A 14,054-nucleotide genomic window follows, 5' to 3' on the forward strand; every position below is an offset into this window, starting at 1 on the left:
CCATGAACAAAATGTGGTGACACGCTATTCACTCTCTGTTGAGAAACACAGTGACACTTAGTTCAGAAAAACAGAAAGGAAGGAAGGTACTCTAGGAACAGAAAAATCTACTGTTTTGCAGCAAGGCAAACGCACTGCATACAATAGCTATTTGCCAAAGTCACAAGGATCGCAGGCCAGAAGACCTTCTCTGCTCTAGAAGTCAATGCTGATGGGGCAAACAAGGAAGAGTCTCCCAAGGCAAACAGCAGAAAGGCGAGGATATCCTGCATGTGAAATTGAGGAGGAAATGGCCTTCAAGAGTTATTAAGACCATCACTATCTGGCCAGGAGACCACAGTGAAGCTGTTGTTTTGGGAAGGTTTAAAGATGAAAGCAAAGAACAGACCCTGATGCTGCCCACACAGTTTCATTCTGTCTGCAGGAGTGGCAAGGCAGAGCACAGCAGGCAGGTGAAACCTAAAGTAGGGCCTGTTGCGATAGGACAAGGAGTAATGGTTTTAAAATAGAGGGGGGTAGATTTAGATTGGATATTAGGAAAAATTTTTTTACAATGAGGGTTGTAGAGCACTGGAACAGGTTGCCCAGAGAGGTGGTGGATGCCCCATCCCTGGAAACGTTCAAGGCCAGGCTGGATGAGGCTCTGAGCAACCTGACCTAGTCAGGGATGTCCCTGCTCCTTGCAGGGGGGTTGGACTAGATGACCTTTGAAGGTCCCTTCCAACCCTAACCATTCTATGATTCTATGAAACCAAACAAAAACCCCAAATACTGCGCACTGCAGCCAGTGACTATGATATTCTACCTTGCAGGAAGAGCCGTTTTTCTCTAAGCATTAGACCTGCCTCAAAGCTTAAGTCCACAGTTTCTACTAAAATTCATAAAAATCAGATTTCAGGAGTGTAAGATAACTAATCAGAAATATCTTGTTGACTATTTACTAACTTCCTTCTTCATGTGCCATTTTGTATTGGCTTACCTTAAAGAACCCATGTTTCCTGCTTCTCTGTCCGAGCCATAAACTGCTTTCAGGTGCCAAATTCGTTTCTGGGGGATCAATGATGCGTTCATAAATCCTGTAGAGGGAATACATTGCCATTACTTGAATCCTCTTTTTCCTCTGAAAAGTTCCTAGTCAAAATCAGTTAATGATAAAAGATGGAAAGTGGAACCAAAGAAAAAAACATTTCATTAAACACAATATTTATCATTGATAGTTTTGAAGGTATATTACAACTTTAAAAGAAAAAAAAAAAAAAAAAACAGAAAAAAAAAACTATTAAAATCACTAACATGAAGGCTGCATAAAATTGCAGCCTCAGCAACTGTGGAGCACTAGGCTAAAGAAACACAATGCCAGAATCCATCATAGTAGGGAAAACAATAAAACAGGACCATCCTAGCCTAGGAGCATCCTTCAAACTCAACTACCTGTTCTGAAGAAAAAGCATAGTCACACACAAGATCCAACCAGAGAAACCACCCTTTGGAATTTTCAGACTTTTTAGAAGCTTGACCACACTTCATGAAGAAACTTTCTTCCACCTCTACTCCTATGGCTTTTTTGTTTCTACATTTATGTTATTCACCCTTGCACCTGGACCTTTTGTTTTATCCACTTCTCCCATTTGCTGCCGTTATTGAATTTACGTGGCCCGCGTGCTCACGTGCACTGACACTACCGCACATCCAGCTTGCCCACATCACTCATACCAGCCTGGTACGGAATGGGACCTCCCTGTATGTTTGGTACCTAGCACTACAGGGTGATTTTCTTGGCTATTCTTCAAGAAACTAGAAATAGTAACAATGACAACAAGTAGCATGAGTTCTGTAAGCAAACTTTATGTATTGTATAAACTTCCACATGAATGCAGTAATCTACACACCAAATTTCTAAAATTAATTCATGAAAAATTGCTGTTAACATAGCACTTTCAAATTCACTAAAATAAGTTATCTGGAGATTTTAAAAGGTTTTGCTTGGGTTGTTTATTTTTTAGGAAAAAAATTTTTAATGACATTTCCATAACACCCTTTTCAGGATCTCGGACCACTACAACAATGATATCATTGGTTTGGAATATGAAAAATTCAAGACCAGAGTTACTGACTGGATTCTCATATTGCCATGTCACATCGGTGGGAGCCACGAACTTACTGCTTCACAACAAAACCAGCATGCTTAATAAGGATTATTGAGAAGATGATGAAATACATTTCCATTACTATCCAGCTCACAGGGAGTATGTATTGCTGTGTAATCACAGCAGCGTGACAGCCAACAGAAAAGACTCTGAATGCGTGAAGATGTGTAGCTTACAAGGGTGAAATTATCTCTATGTTTAAAAGGGGTGAAATTATTTTTCTTCTTTCTTTAAAGCTATGCCTTTAAAATGAACATGAAAAATGAACACCAAAGAAAAATACTAGTCAGACAACACAAGTCATTGCACAGTTATCTTCCCATTTATACTCCAAGTGTTTCTAGCACAGGCTCACCAAGTGTAATCATTGATTTTTTTGTTGTATTGGGTTTGCATGGCAAGGTTTTGGTAGTGGGGAGGGGCCACAGGGGTGGCTGCTGTGAAAAGATGCCAGAAGCTTCCCCTGTGTCCAACACAGCCAATGCCAGCTGGCTCCAAGATGGACCCCAACACTGGCCAAAGCCAAGCCAATAGATGACAGTGGTAACACCCCTGTGATAAGACATTTAAGAAGGTGGGGAAAAAAAAAAAAAACTGTGGCACAACACAGCAGCCAGAAGAGAGGAGTGAGAATATGTGAGAGAGACAAGTCTCCACACCCCAAGGTCAGCAAAGTAGAGGGAGAAGGCATCCCCAGTACTGGCGCAGAGATTCCCCTGCAGCCCATGGTGAGGCAGGCTGTCCTCCTGCAGCCCATGGAGGTCCACAGAGGAGCAGAGATCCACCTGCAGCCCATGGAGGACCCCATGCCAGAGTAGGTAGATGCATCCGAAGGAGGCTGCAATCCCACGAAGAGCCTGTGCTGGAACAGGCTCCTGGCAGAACCTGTGATCCCATGGAATGAGAAGCCCACACTGGAGCAGGTTTGCTGGCAGGACTTGTGACTCTGTGGGGCACCTGTGCTGAAGGAGTCCATTCCTTAAGGACTGCACCCCATGGAAAGGACCCATGCTGGAGTAGTTCAAGAGGAACCGCAACTCATGGGAAGCACTTACGTTGAAGAAGTCCATGGAGGACTGTCCCCAGCTGGAAGGACTCGACACTGGAGGAAGGGAAGAGTGTGAGGAAGAAAGAGAAGCAGAGACAATATGTGATGAACTGACCGCAACGCCCATTTCTCCATTCCCCTGTGCCATTTAGGGGAAGGAGATAGAGAAAATCAGGAGTAAAGTTGAGTCTGGAAAGAAGGGAGAAGTAGGTGAAAGGTGTTTTAAGATTTCATTTTATTTCTTATTACTCTACTCTAATTTGATTGGTAATAAACTAAATTAATTTCCCCAAGTCATGTCTGTTTTGCCAATGATGGTAACTAGTGAGTGATCTCCCTGTCCTTAACTTGACCTATAAGCCTTTCATTGTGTTTTTTTCTCTCCTGTCCAGTTGAGGAGGGGGGGTGATAGAGCAGCTTGGTGGGCACCACGCATCCAGCCAAGGTCAAAGGCACAATACTACATTATTGGAACAATCGTACATTTGCAAAAGCCTAGAGTAACCTCACAGTATTGAAGAACTTCAAGAAAGGTCTATAAAGTTTTTTATGTCAAAGTACAGAGTCTTATATTCCACACACTTTTGCTTATCCAGAAAAGAAGGAAACCATTTGTCAAAACCAAATGGAAGCAATCTAAAAAAAACTAGAGGCAAACTTACCATTTCCTTAAAAAAAAAAAAAACAACAACAAAAGTCTCAAACCTAAGAACAAAACAGTTACATTAAAATTCCAGCTTAAGAACGTGAGTACAGGAGTCAGAAGACTTCTAATACTCACGATTTTATTGCTCTGGTTAATTGTAATTATAACCAGCTCTAATTCATGATGTTTCAAAAATATGATCACAGAATTGTTAGGGTTGCAAAGAGCATGGACATCTCCAAACAGATCAGGTTGCCCAGAGCCCCGTCCAGCCTGGCCTTGAATGTTTCCAGGGATGGGGCAGCCACCATCTCTCCGGGCAACCTGTTCCAGTGTTTCATCACCATCATTGTAAAACACTTTCCCCTTATATCCAGTCTGAATCTACCTCCTTCTGTTTTAAAATACAGGATACATTCAAAGGTCTAGGAAATTTCTGCCTCCACTAGTTAATTACTTCTTACTATCTATAAATTACCATGCTGAGCTTTTTACCTGTTCAAACAGCAAAACAAGATTATATTCTTTTAAACCATGTCTGCAGAATTATAGGAATTTTTGTATGTAGCATCTGTATCAGTATTTTAAAGTGTAAGTAGACCCCTCCACCATACCTCATGTAAAACCGAAGATCTCCTCAAACGCAAAACTGCTTCAAAATGCTGAACGAGGAACAAAGTATTGATATGCCTCTTGAGAAAACCAATCACTGAAATGCACTATCATATCAGGAACTTCTCTTTGGATGTATAACACATCTTTATTCATGACTCATGTTAATAACGTCCTCACTGGAAAATTTCTAATCTCGTAAAAAGACTAGTCAATATTCCATAAAGAACTCAATTTCTGCTAACAGATAAAATCCCAGTGCTGACCAGCTGAACAACACTACTTATGGAAGAATATTTGATTTTCATTCACCTGGTCTAGTTAAAGTTTATAAAGGAACTCTACAATATCTGTCTGCAATTACAAACCAAAAAAAAAAAAAAAAAAAAAACCAAAACCTAACTGACATTATTATGTGACAGTTCAACAACAGCAAATAAGGAAGACAAATTAGAGACAGGCTAAAGTGGTTTATTTTGTCTTTTCTGATGATTTAACAAAGATCTTCAATCTTTGTGGAAAAGACTGTAGTGACCTTTCTTCCAGAATCTCCTCAGAAAGTGCCAGTCACAAGACACACACTCAAAATCCCCCATATTCCCCTACTGTTCTACTCTAATTCAATTTCTGAAGCAGGTATTTACCTTAAATTAAGGGATTCAATAAAGGTTGGTTTGTGCCTTATTCCATGCACGTCTAAGAGACTGGTTGGTTTTCTTCCCCCTAGAACTGCCCATGGAGTAACAGGCTTAGGACTCAAGAGAAAGCATGAGATGTAGATGAGTCCTTGCTTATCTTCCTATGTAAAAAAAAAAAAATGTTTTGGTTGACACTATTTGGCTTGCAAACAATGTGAGCTTACTTTATTACTGTATACTGTTAAACATCAGCAAAAAAAGCTGCAGCAAGCATACACACATCTTATCACCCTATAATCCCCTCTATACTCTTGTCAAATGAAAAGGTCAAAAAGCATATCTGAATTCAAGGAAAAAGAAAAAAAAAGGAATCATAAGGAACATGGTTCACCATATACTACCTCTCTAACTGAGAAGAGTTAAAATTTTAAAAAAAAAAAAAAAAACAAACAAAAAAAACCCCAAAAAACCAAAAAAAAAACCCACCACACACAAACAAGAGCCCTGCAACTCCTGACAAAAAAAAAAAAAAGGAGAGTGATGCAAAAAAAATCCAAGGAACTTTTCCAGCAAGACTGGAAGCTGCTATGCAAAAGTAAAATAGCTACACAAAGAAAAACTCCGGAAGTACACGGAAAAAGCTTTTGAATTAATATGAGCAAGACACACGATCGCATTACAAACTCTCAATCAGTGGATTTAATAAAGATGAAAACAAACTTTTTCAAATATCAGTGAACAAAGTTTCACCAGCATTGGCAGCTGACAGCCAGCAGAGCTGACTGATGTGCAGCTGGAGTAGAGCCAGGAACCGGGCACGTCTCCTGGCTGCCAGGTCCATGTTTTAAATTCCAAGAACATTGTAAGCAGTGCAGCATTCTTAGAGTAGGTTTTTGAGAAGAGGAGTGACTTCATGGGTATTGAAGACATCCTGTCCACACAAAATTAAAGTGGCACTTGCGTAAATAGTTGGAAACAGGGTTTCACCCAAACATTAGGATTAGCCACATATATGTATGCCACTTACAAATTTATCAAATATTACTGATTAGTCAGGTGATTTCTCAGGGGTTTTTCACACTTAGACAAACCCATAAAGCACAAAGATTTTGTAATGTATCTCAAAGTGTAATGAGAAAGTTACTACTTAAAGGTGAAATTATCTTATGACTATTGCTTGTGAAGTGGGAAAAATCCTTACTCTGCTCCCCTTCCTATACTGGTTTTCTTTTGGAAGAAAAGAGGTGGTTTTCAGGCTCAAAAACTACTGTTGCTGAATAGACACAAAAAGATACTTCTTTTTTTACAGCTACGTTAAGCTTCCACATCATTCTCATTCCCTTGCTTGATTTTCTGGCTTAGGGTGTGTCACCTTCTATGGCTTTATCCATGCCTGACCAATACCTAGCATTTGACATATGAATAGCTAAATTATATCTACTCCACTTCCAGTTTATGAAGTGCTGGTCTAGAGCTCCTTGGAGATCAGTTTCCAATACATTTGGCTTTGATACCCATACAGAGAAGTGCGCAATGCACTCCACAAGAACAGGAATGCTTAGAAAGAGGACTCCAGGGAACCGCAGTCTCTAAAACTACTGCAGACTGAATAGCCTCTCCAGCATGAGGAGACCCAGGTTTCTAGGTTTATGGAAGCTCTACTCCATACTTCAGTCTTTCAGATTTATGATTACTGCATTCACTTTCCAAGAGAAAGCTTGATTTGCCCCTACTTTATGCTGACATATTTCAAAGAAGCTAAAACATAAACCTGAACCAATAAACATGAACCAATCCTCCTTTCTTGAAATGTTCATGCTCAGAATACATTCACCAGCCACGGATCCATTTAGCTAAACGTAGTAATAAAAATACCGGCTAATTGACAAAGACCCATGATATCCTTGTGTTTCGTATCTGTATCTCTACCCTACCTGCACACTTTGATTTATTAAGTATTCTTCTGCAATCCTCAGAAACACCTTTTTCAAGGACACACTCCAAACAAGTGCCTGTGAAATAATGAATACAATATAGAGAAAAAAAGAAAATCTATAAAATAATCAGTGGATTCCTGAAAGGAAGCATATCTAAAATATCTGCATGCAAATACACATACACACATCTTTCTCCGCGTAGACAAAGAGCCTCTCTAGAAAGCAAGCTCTGTTGGACAAGGAGACGTTTCCCTTCCACACACGCTATCTAAAATTATTTTTATCAGCTTTATAATGTTCTGGTAAAATAAGGAAATACGCTTATTTTACATGTGTGCAAACTGAAACACAGGAAGACTAACTGGTTAACCAAGATCATAAAGACTGAGTCAGGGAGGGATATTGCCCAAGATCTAAGCCACCAGACTGGGCATAACTGCCTCACGCACTAGGCCACATTTCCTCTAGAAAAAATGTGACATGGAATTGTCTCCTGGAGCAAAGAAGATTTCTTATACACAACTAACAAGCAAAAGTAAACAGTTGGAGAGTATTTCCACTTTCGTGGAGATGCAGCTCCACTTCATACATATAATATTTGCCACACCAGAAGCATTTTGGAAATAGCTGAAATATTTAGCTGAACATGAAAATAAACTTTGTGTCTGTTCACATAAGAATACATCAGCCAACACGGACTGATCAGGAGATGCAACTGCCTAAAATTCTGAACAATAAAATAGATGACAACTCCAACAGTTACTACAAACTAGCACACCAAATAATGAAATTTCCAAATTTTTTCAGATCTAAAATATAAGAAGGTAACTAAAATAGGAACGTTTTCTCAAATTTGTGGGCTAGATATGAAGTAGAGCAATTTCTTTTATTAGAAATACAATTACAAAAAAAAAAAAAAAGCTGCAGTCTATGTACTCCTGTGGCTGAGACATGACAAAAACCTCATTTCTCACTTCCTGGTCTCTACTGACCCAAGAACAGGCTTTTTGTTCCTGATATGGCTGCCACACTTACTCTTATGAAGCTATAAATTCCCATGTAGCGACCAGGTATTGAATTCGTCACACCCCATTTTACATGTCTCAAAAGTTTACCCCTACAGTGGAGCTAGTCCGCTAGACTCACTTATTTAATGAAGAGACATAAGTGTTTCTAGGGTGTGATTCATCTTACAGTAAATTAATCACTCTCTGAAGGCCCCTGCAATCACTGCATAGAAGCACTTGCTGACATCAGGGTGAATCATCAAAACAGATTTTTGCAATTCAAAACCTGATCCTCAAAACTGACATTCTCTTGCAACCATTCGTTACCCGCTATACATCCATCTGGATGTTCAGATCCTTTAAATAAACTGAAGGGTATGGAGAAGTCACACAAAATAACACACTGTTCATGGCAGAGGATTTGAAACAGCACCCTCAACTTCTGTAATAGAAAGACAGAGGAGAGAGTCAGGTTCCCTCATGTTTTGTCTTTCTCCTAATCTAATTTGCAGAGATGTGGACCACCTTGACCATTGTTACCATCTCCAGCTGAGGTGGCAAAGATTCAGTACATCTGAAAAAGCAAATGACACAGGTCATTGTATAAAAATAACTAGCCACTTCAAAAAGTTTGTCCAACGGGTTTTCTGAATCTCAACTGTGTAAAGAAACCAATGATTATATCAGTCTCTAGCTTTAAGATACAATATTGGCATTTGTCTTTACGTCTACTCTCCTGAAGGGATTAAGAAATAATTTTGAAAAGAAATACTAGAATACCTTCATGTATTTCTCTTTCAACCCATTTTCTATATGCTTCCAAATGAAAATGTGTCAATACTAACATGATTGGATTTTCTTGATAGCGTTTACAGATAGGATGCATTATTTGACATGCATTCAGTTCTGGAACAACTTTAACTGAATTATTCATTCAGTTTCCAGTGTTCTGTTTCAGAAAAAAATAATCTTCCTGAGGGAAAATTTTATTTCTCATGCTATCTCCTCTGTCATAGTATAGGAGTTCACAATCACTTAACAGGAAAGCAATTTAGATAAAAATCTCAGGTTTTGAGGGAAGCTTTTTGTTATTAAACTCTGAATATACAATAGTAACTGCCAACTATTTAATCAAAAGTTATTTTTCAGCTCTGGCAGGAAAAAAAAAAAAAAAAATAGGTGTCCAGTAATAGTATATGTTAGGTAAAAGACTCAAGAGTGCATGCTCAGTTTTTTAAGTTCTCTTCAAACTCTGCCACCCAAATGATTTCATGAATTTTCCTGTATAATCACAGAGATAAAGTGAATGTACTCTACTTTTCCATTTAACTATTCCAGCTACAAATTTAAACTTCAAAATATAAATGAATTTAAATAAAACTCCATGAGCACTCTCTTTTTTTCATTCAAATTAACTTTCAAGATCCTCAAACAAACGGCAGGAAACTAAACAAATGCAAGATGGTTAGAAGACCACATTTCACTGTCAGGCTTGGGGGTTTAATTCTCTACACATAAATAGAATATGGATAAATTCACAGACATATTATCTGCCCATGTGGGGCTTTATTTACAAAACACATTAGGCTTTTCAGTTTCCTACAAAGCTATTAATGAATTTTACCGGTATTTCCTGGGCATTAAACTGAAACCAGCCATCGTTATTGATTCAAAGTAGTGGACTGGACCCGCTAAATGATACATCAGCCATGTGAAGGGCAGAAATCCATCTTTCTCAGAATACTACACCTGTATGGTAACTTTCATCTAGAAATCCTGAGGTGAATTCAAACACCTTTACAAACAAGGTCAATATTATTAACTTTATTTTGCAAATGACAAAACAGATACAATTTCCTGACTATAACACTCTTAAGTGTCTAAACCCTCGGCTAAGAGCCTGTCTACAAGACTACAGTGCTTACTCATCTTCATGCAAACAAACATCCTGAAAGTGCAAGAAATCCAGAAAATAGTTTGACTCAGATTCTAGGCAGAAATAGAAATTTGGCCATTTGCTTAGGATTTTCAAGAGTTGTGAAAAAAAAAAAAAATATGACAAATTACGAGGTCAACTGGATCTTACATGTGATGTATCCAGAGCAATTTGCACTTTACTGCACATGCACTATCCGTAATTTTTCAGACGGAAATACAGGATTTTCAGTATCAAGCCAACTAGCTTGATACCCAAATAGTTATTAAACCTTTCAGCTTTGGCAACTGCACTGCTTTTGGCTAGGGTAGAGTTAATTTTCTTCAAAGCAGCTGGTATGATGCGATGCTTTGGATTTGTGACCAAAGCAATGTTGATAACACATCCATGTCTTAGGTAATGCTGAGCAGTGCTTGCACAGTGTCAAGGCCTTTTCTGTTTCTCCGACTGCCCCGACAGCGAGCAGGCTGGGGGTGCACAAGAAGCTGGGAGGGGACACAGCCAGGACAGCTAACCCCAACTGACCCAACGGATAACCTGTGCCGCACGACATCGTGCTCAGCAATACAAGCTGGGAGAAAGAAGAAAGGGATGGCAGGGGGACATTTGGAGTTATAGCACTTGTCTTCCCAAGTAACTGTTACATGAGACAAAAGCCCTTGAATCAACTGAACACCTGCCAGCCAATGGGAGGTAGGGAATTAATTCCTTATTTTGCTTTTGCTTTGCACACAGCTTTTGCTTTACCTATTAAACTATCTTTACCTCAGCTCACTTTTTTCCCCTCCCCTCACTTCCATCCTTCTGATTCTCTTCCCCGTCCCGCTGTGGGGGCAGTGGCTGTGCAGTGCTTAGCTGCCTACCAGCATTAAACCACAACAGCAACCTTTTTATTTTTCACTTTAATAGTGTTCCTGAAAGTCCATTTTAACCTGGTAAATCCAAGGTAAATAGCATGTGGTTCATGGTCTTGGCATTGCCTGTAAAACTTGCACATCATCTCCAGGTAGCGGAAGCACAAGAGAAATGTACTTCGTCACTGTTTCTGGTGAGGATGACAACTTTTACCATGCTCAGCTTGCTTGCTACAGCAGTGCTTAAGGTGGTGCCTGGGTCAAAACAATGCCTCACCTCAAGTGCAGAGGGAGATGTTATCTACATACACAGACTTTCTTATAAAAATCAACACCCACAACCCTTATCAATTGATGAATTTAGGTACCTATCTTTAAAACATCTCAACATAGAGTTAAGAGTCACATAGCTCAAATATTACTTTTCAAATAAATACCTGACTCAAAAGGTATTTTAGTATCTTTTTACCACTTGTGAGCAGCTACTGCTATCGGCGTACCAGCGCATGAAATGTAGTAGCAGGGGTTTTTTCATGATGCACACAAGTATCCACACTACAGGCAAGGAGACAGGTCCACTTATAAATGAAGACAACATTAAAACTCACAAGGTCACTAAAAGACACCCTTTAACCTCTGCAAGCTTTGAATCAGATTCTAAACTGAACAAAGCAAACTGTTAACAAAAAAAAAAAAAGCTAAAAGCACAGCACTCTCATTTGTTACCATACAAAACACCATACCAGAAGCCCATCTCTGATGAACCAAATGTTCAGAGTACATCCCAGATGCCACATATCAGTAAACCAAGACTAAGCAATTCAAAACAGATTCTAGAAATAAGAGGGAGAAATTAATTCAATAGGTTCTTCCCAGATATAAAAAGAAGAAAAGCTCTTCTCCAACAAATTAAACAAAAGGTCCTTAGAGCGAGATGGATATGAGATTAAAATAACTCTATTAAAGTATTTATGAAACAAGAAGTAAATTATTAAGCCTATCTTACATCAGAAAGCAACAGGGTAAAAATATGCATCATAATAACAGCACAAAGCGGCACTGGTGCTTCAGGTCTTGCAGTAAAATTAACCCCAAAATAAAATTCTGCCAGAACAAAGAGGTAAAACCATAGTTACATAGCTTATGTAATCTCCATTCTGTCATGGGAAAAAAAAAAATTAAAAAAAAAAAAATCTAAGATTACTGTCTGTGTGTGCCACAAGACATTTGTTGAATGAGAACTTGCATGAATCTTTGCTTTTATTACATCTACCTGAATTGCACAGGGACGTGACAGTCCCTGGCCCAAGATCTGTAGCACGTGGGTCTTCACAACTGGCAATTACAGCAGAACCTGAAGCACAGCAAGCGTACAGCTGAGAAATAGCCCTCTTCACATAATATATGCAGCCTTCCTCTTTTCTGTCTCATGCTACTCTCAACTCCAAAGTCACTTTCCCTAGTACAGTAAGACAGGGGCAACCTCAAGAAGAATCAGGCTTTTGATTCCAACTCCCTTTTGCACTGCTACAAAGAATAAATTTAAAAGGACTCTTTCTACTAAACAGCTTTTCTCCCCCTCCAAAAAATCATCTGCTGAAAAGTTAATTGCCTTACAGGGTATCTTGTCACAGGATCGCCTCATCAAGGGGTTCATGTTGTCACTAAACCATTTGTGTATAACCATAATCTCATCCATATTCCGGAGCCAATTTCCCTTCGTGAGGGAAGGTAACTGCAGGCTGAGGACCACAGGCTTTGCTTGTTAACACCTTGCCTTTGCTGCCACGCTCCCGCCAGAGCCCTCCCATTAGCGTTGCCCCAGCACTGTGCAATGGCCCTGGGCTCTCCCTGGAGCTGCCACTCCTCCCCATTAGCCGCTGTCCCTGTAACCTCCCAGAGGGCTGATTCACTCCACGTTCCTCAGTTCTCACTGCAGGTTCATCGGATAACCCATATCTCCATTTTCCCACGGTGTTTTTCAGCTGCCCATTTTACCCTCGGTGGTTTGAAGGACAACATTGCACTCTCTCCATAATAACTAATTGGCCATGACTGAGGAAGTGTATGAAACATACAGTAAACACAGAACAAGCCATTATATTGGTTCTAAAATTAAGTTTTGATGGAAACTGCCAGGCAGACACTGAAAAGCACTCTCCAGGGACAGCACTCAGGTTGGGAGCTCATTTCTCACAACATCTGATATGCTCGGGAGGTGAAAGCACGGCTCAGTTGAAGTCAATGAGAGCTTCCACTGCAGACTTCACTGGGGCCAGGACTTCACCTCAGGGATACCGCACGGCACATCCTCCAGTCAAGTTTAAGGTAAGTGGCTGGCGTGACACAGTAAGATTCAGCTAGGGCTGAGGAAGTCCTAGTTGCACTAGTTGGCACAGTGCTAGTTTATTTGCTTTCACTTTTGACATGCTGAAGGGAATGCCACTAAAACCGCAGCTCAATTAAGTAATGCATCTTCTGCCGATTCTTTCACTACTGACTTCTCCACCTCCCTGCAGTCAACTTGAGAATTTTTATAAGATCAGATTTCCAAGAAGAATTACCTTTTGGGAATTATTGCCATTCTGAATCACCAAAGACAGACTCCCCAGGTACTAAACCACTTCAGAAAACTCTGGACTAGTTTCACAAACTTCAGCAGTCTCAGTCCCGCTTGCTCAGTTACCCTCTCACACCCTGAGACTCAGACCTCAAGTCAGCTTCTGAATAGTTCAGAGGGGTTCTCGTCTGCTCTTTGGCAAAAGTCTAATGCTTTTATTAAAAATTATACTACACTAATTTTCAATTCAGCTCCAGTATTACCCTATGTGACTTCCAGTTCCAAGCTCCAGAGTTTAGCTAACCACTTCAAACGGAAGAGTTCATTTATGTTTCAGATCTCAGTTAATCTGCCTGGCTGGAGCAAGATAATTACTTTTATAATCTGAAAGAAAAACTCCAAACATTTTCTCTATCTGCTTGATTCTCAAATGACCATGATCACCTCTCTGTTCATATGACCCCCATCAGCACTCCAACAAATGAAAATAAAATAGGACCAAGTAACAGGAGATTTCCCCTGAAAATACTCCATAGAAACAAACAGCCAGACACATTTCAAACTATTCAGGCTAAACTTTCAGAGACTGCTCTTGTAAGTAAATCATCCCAATTTAAGGGCGTATTCTTTTGATATTAAAAAAAAAAAACAAACCTAACTGTATATTGG

At 39.6% G+C, this 14,054-nt stretch overlaps 1 protein-coding gene across 3 annotated transcripts in view; it reads right to left on the bottom strand.

Annotated features, from left to right (window-relative positions):
* The window catches only part of NELL1 (neural EGFL like 1), a 304,499-nt gene that overhangs the window by 244,453 nt on the left and 45,992 nt on the right, over window positions 1–14,054 (bottom strand). For all 3 annotated transcript variants that reach the window (XM_086749374.1, XM_086749375.1, XM_086749373.1), the window contains exon 5: window positions 980–1,076. In XM_086749374.1, coding sequence (XP_086605500.1) covers window positions 980–1,076 — 97 coding nt within the window. The remainder of the gene's footprint in view (window positions 1–979; window positions 1,077–14,054) is intronic.

Source organism: Chlamydotis macqueenii, chromosome 5, assembly GCF_036417535.1.
Source record: "Chlamydotis macqueenii isolate bChlMac1 chromosome 5, bChlMac1.mat, whole genome shotgun sequence".
Taxonomy (NCBI): domain Eukaryota; kingdom Metazoa; phylum Chordata; class Aves; order Otidiformes; family Otididae; genus Chlamydotis; species Chlamydotis macqueenii.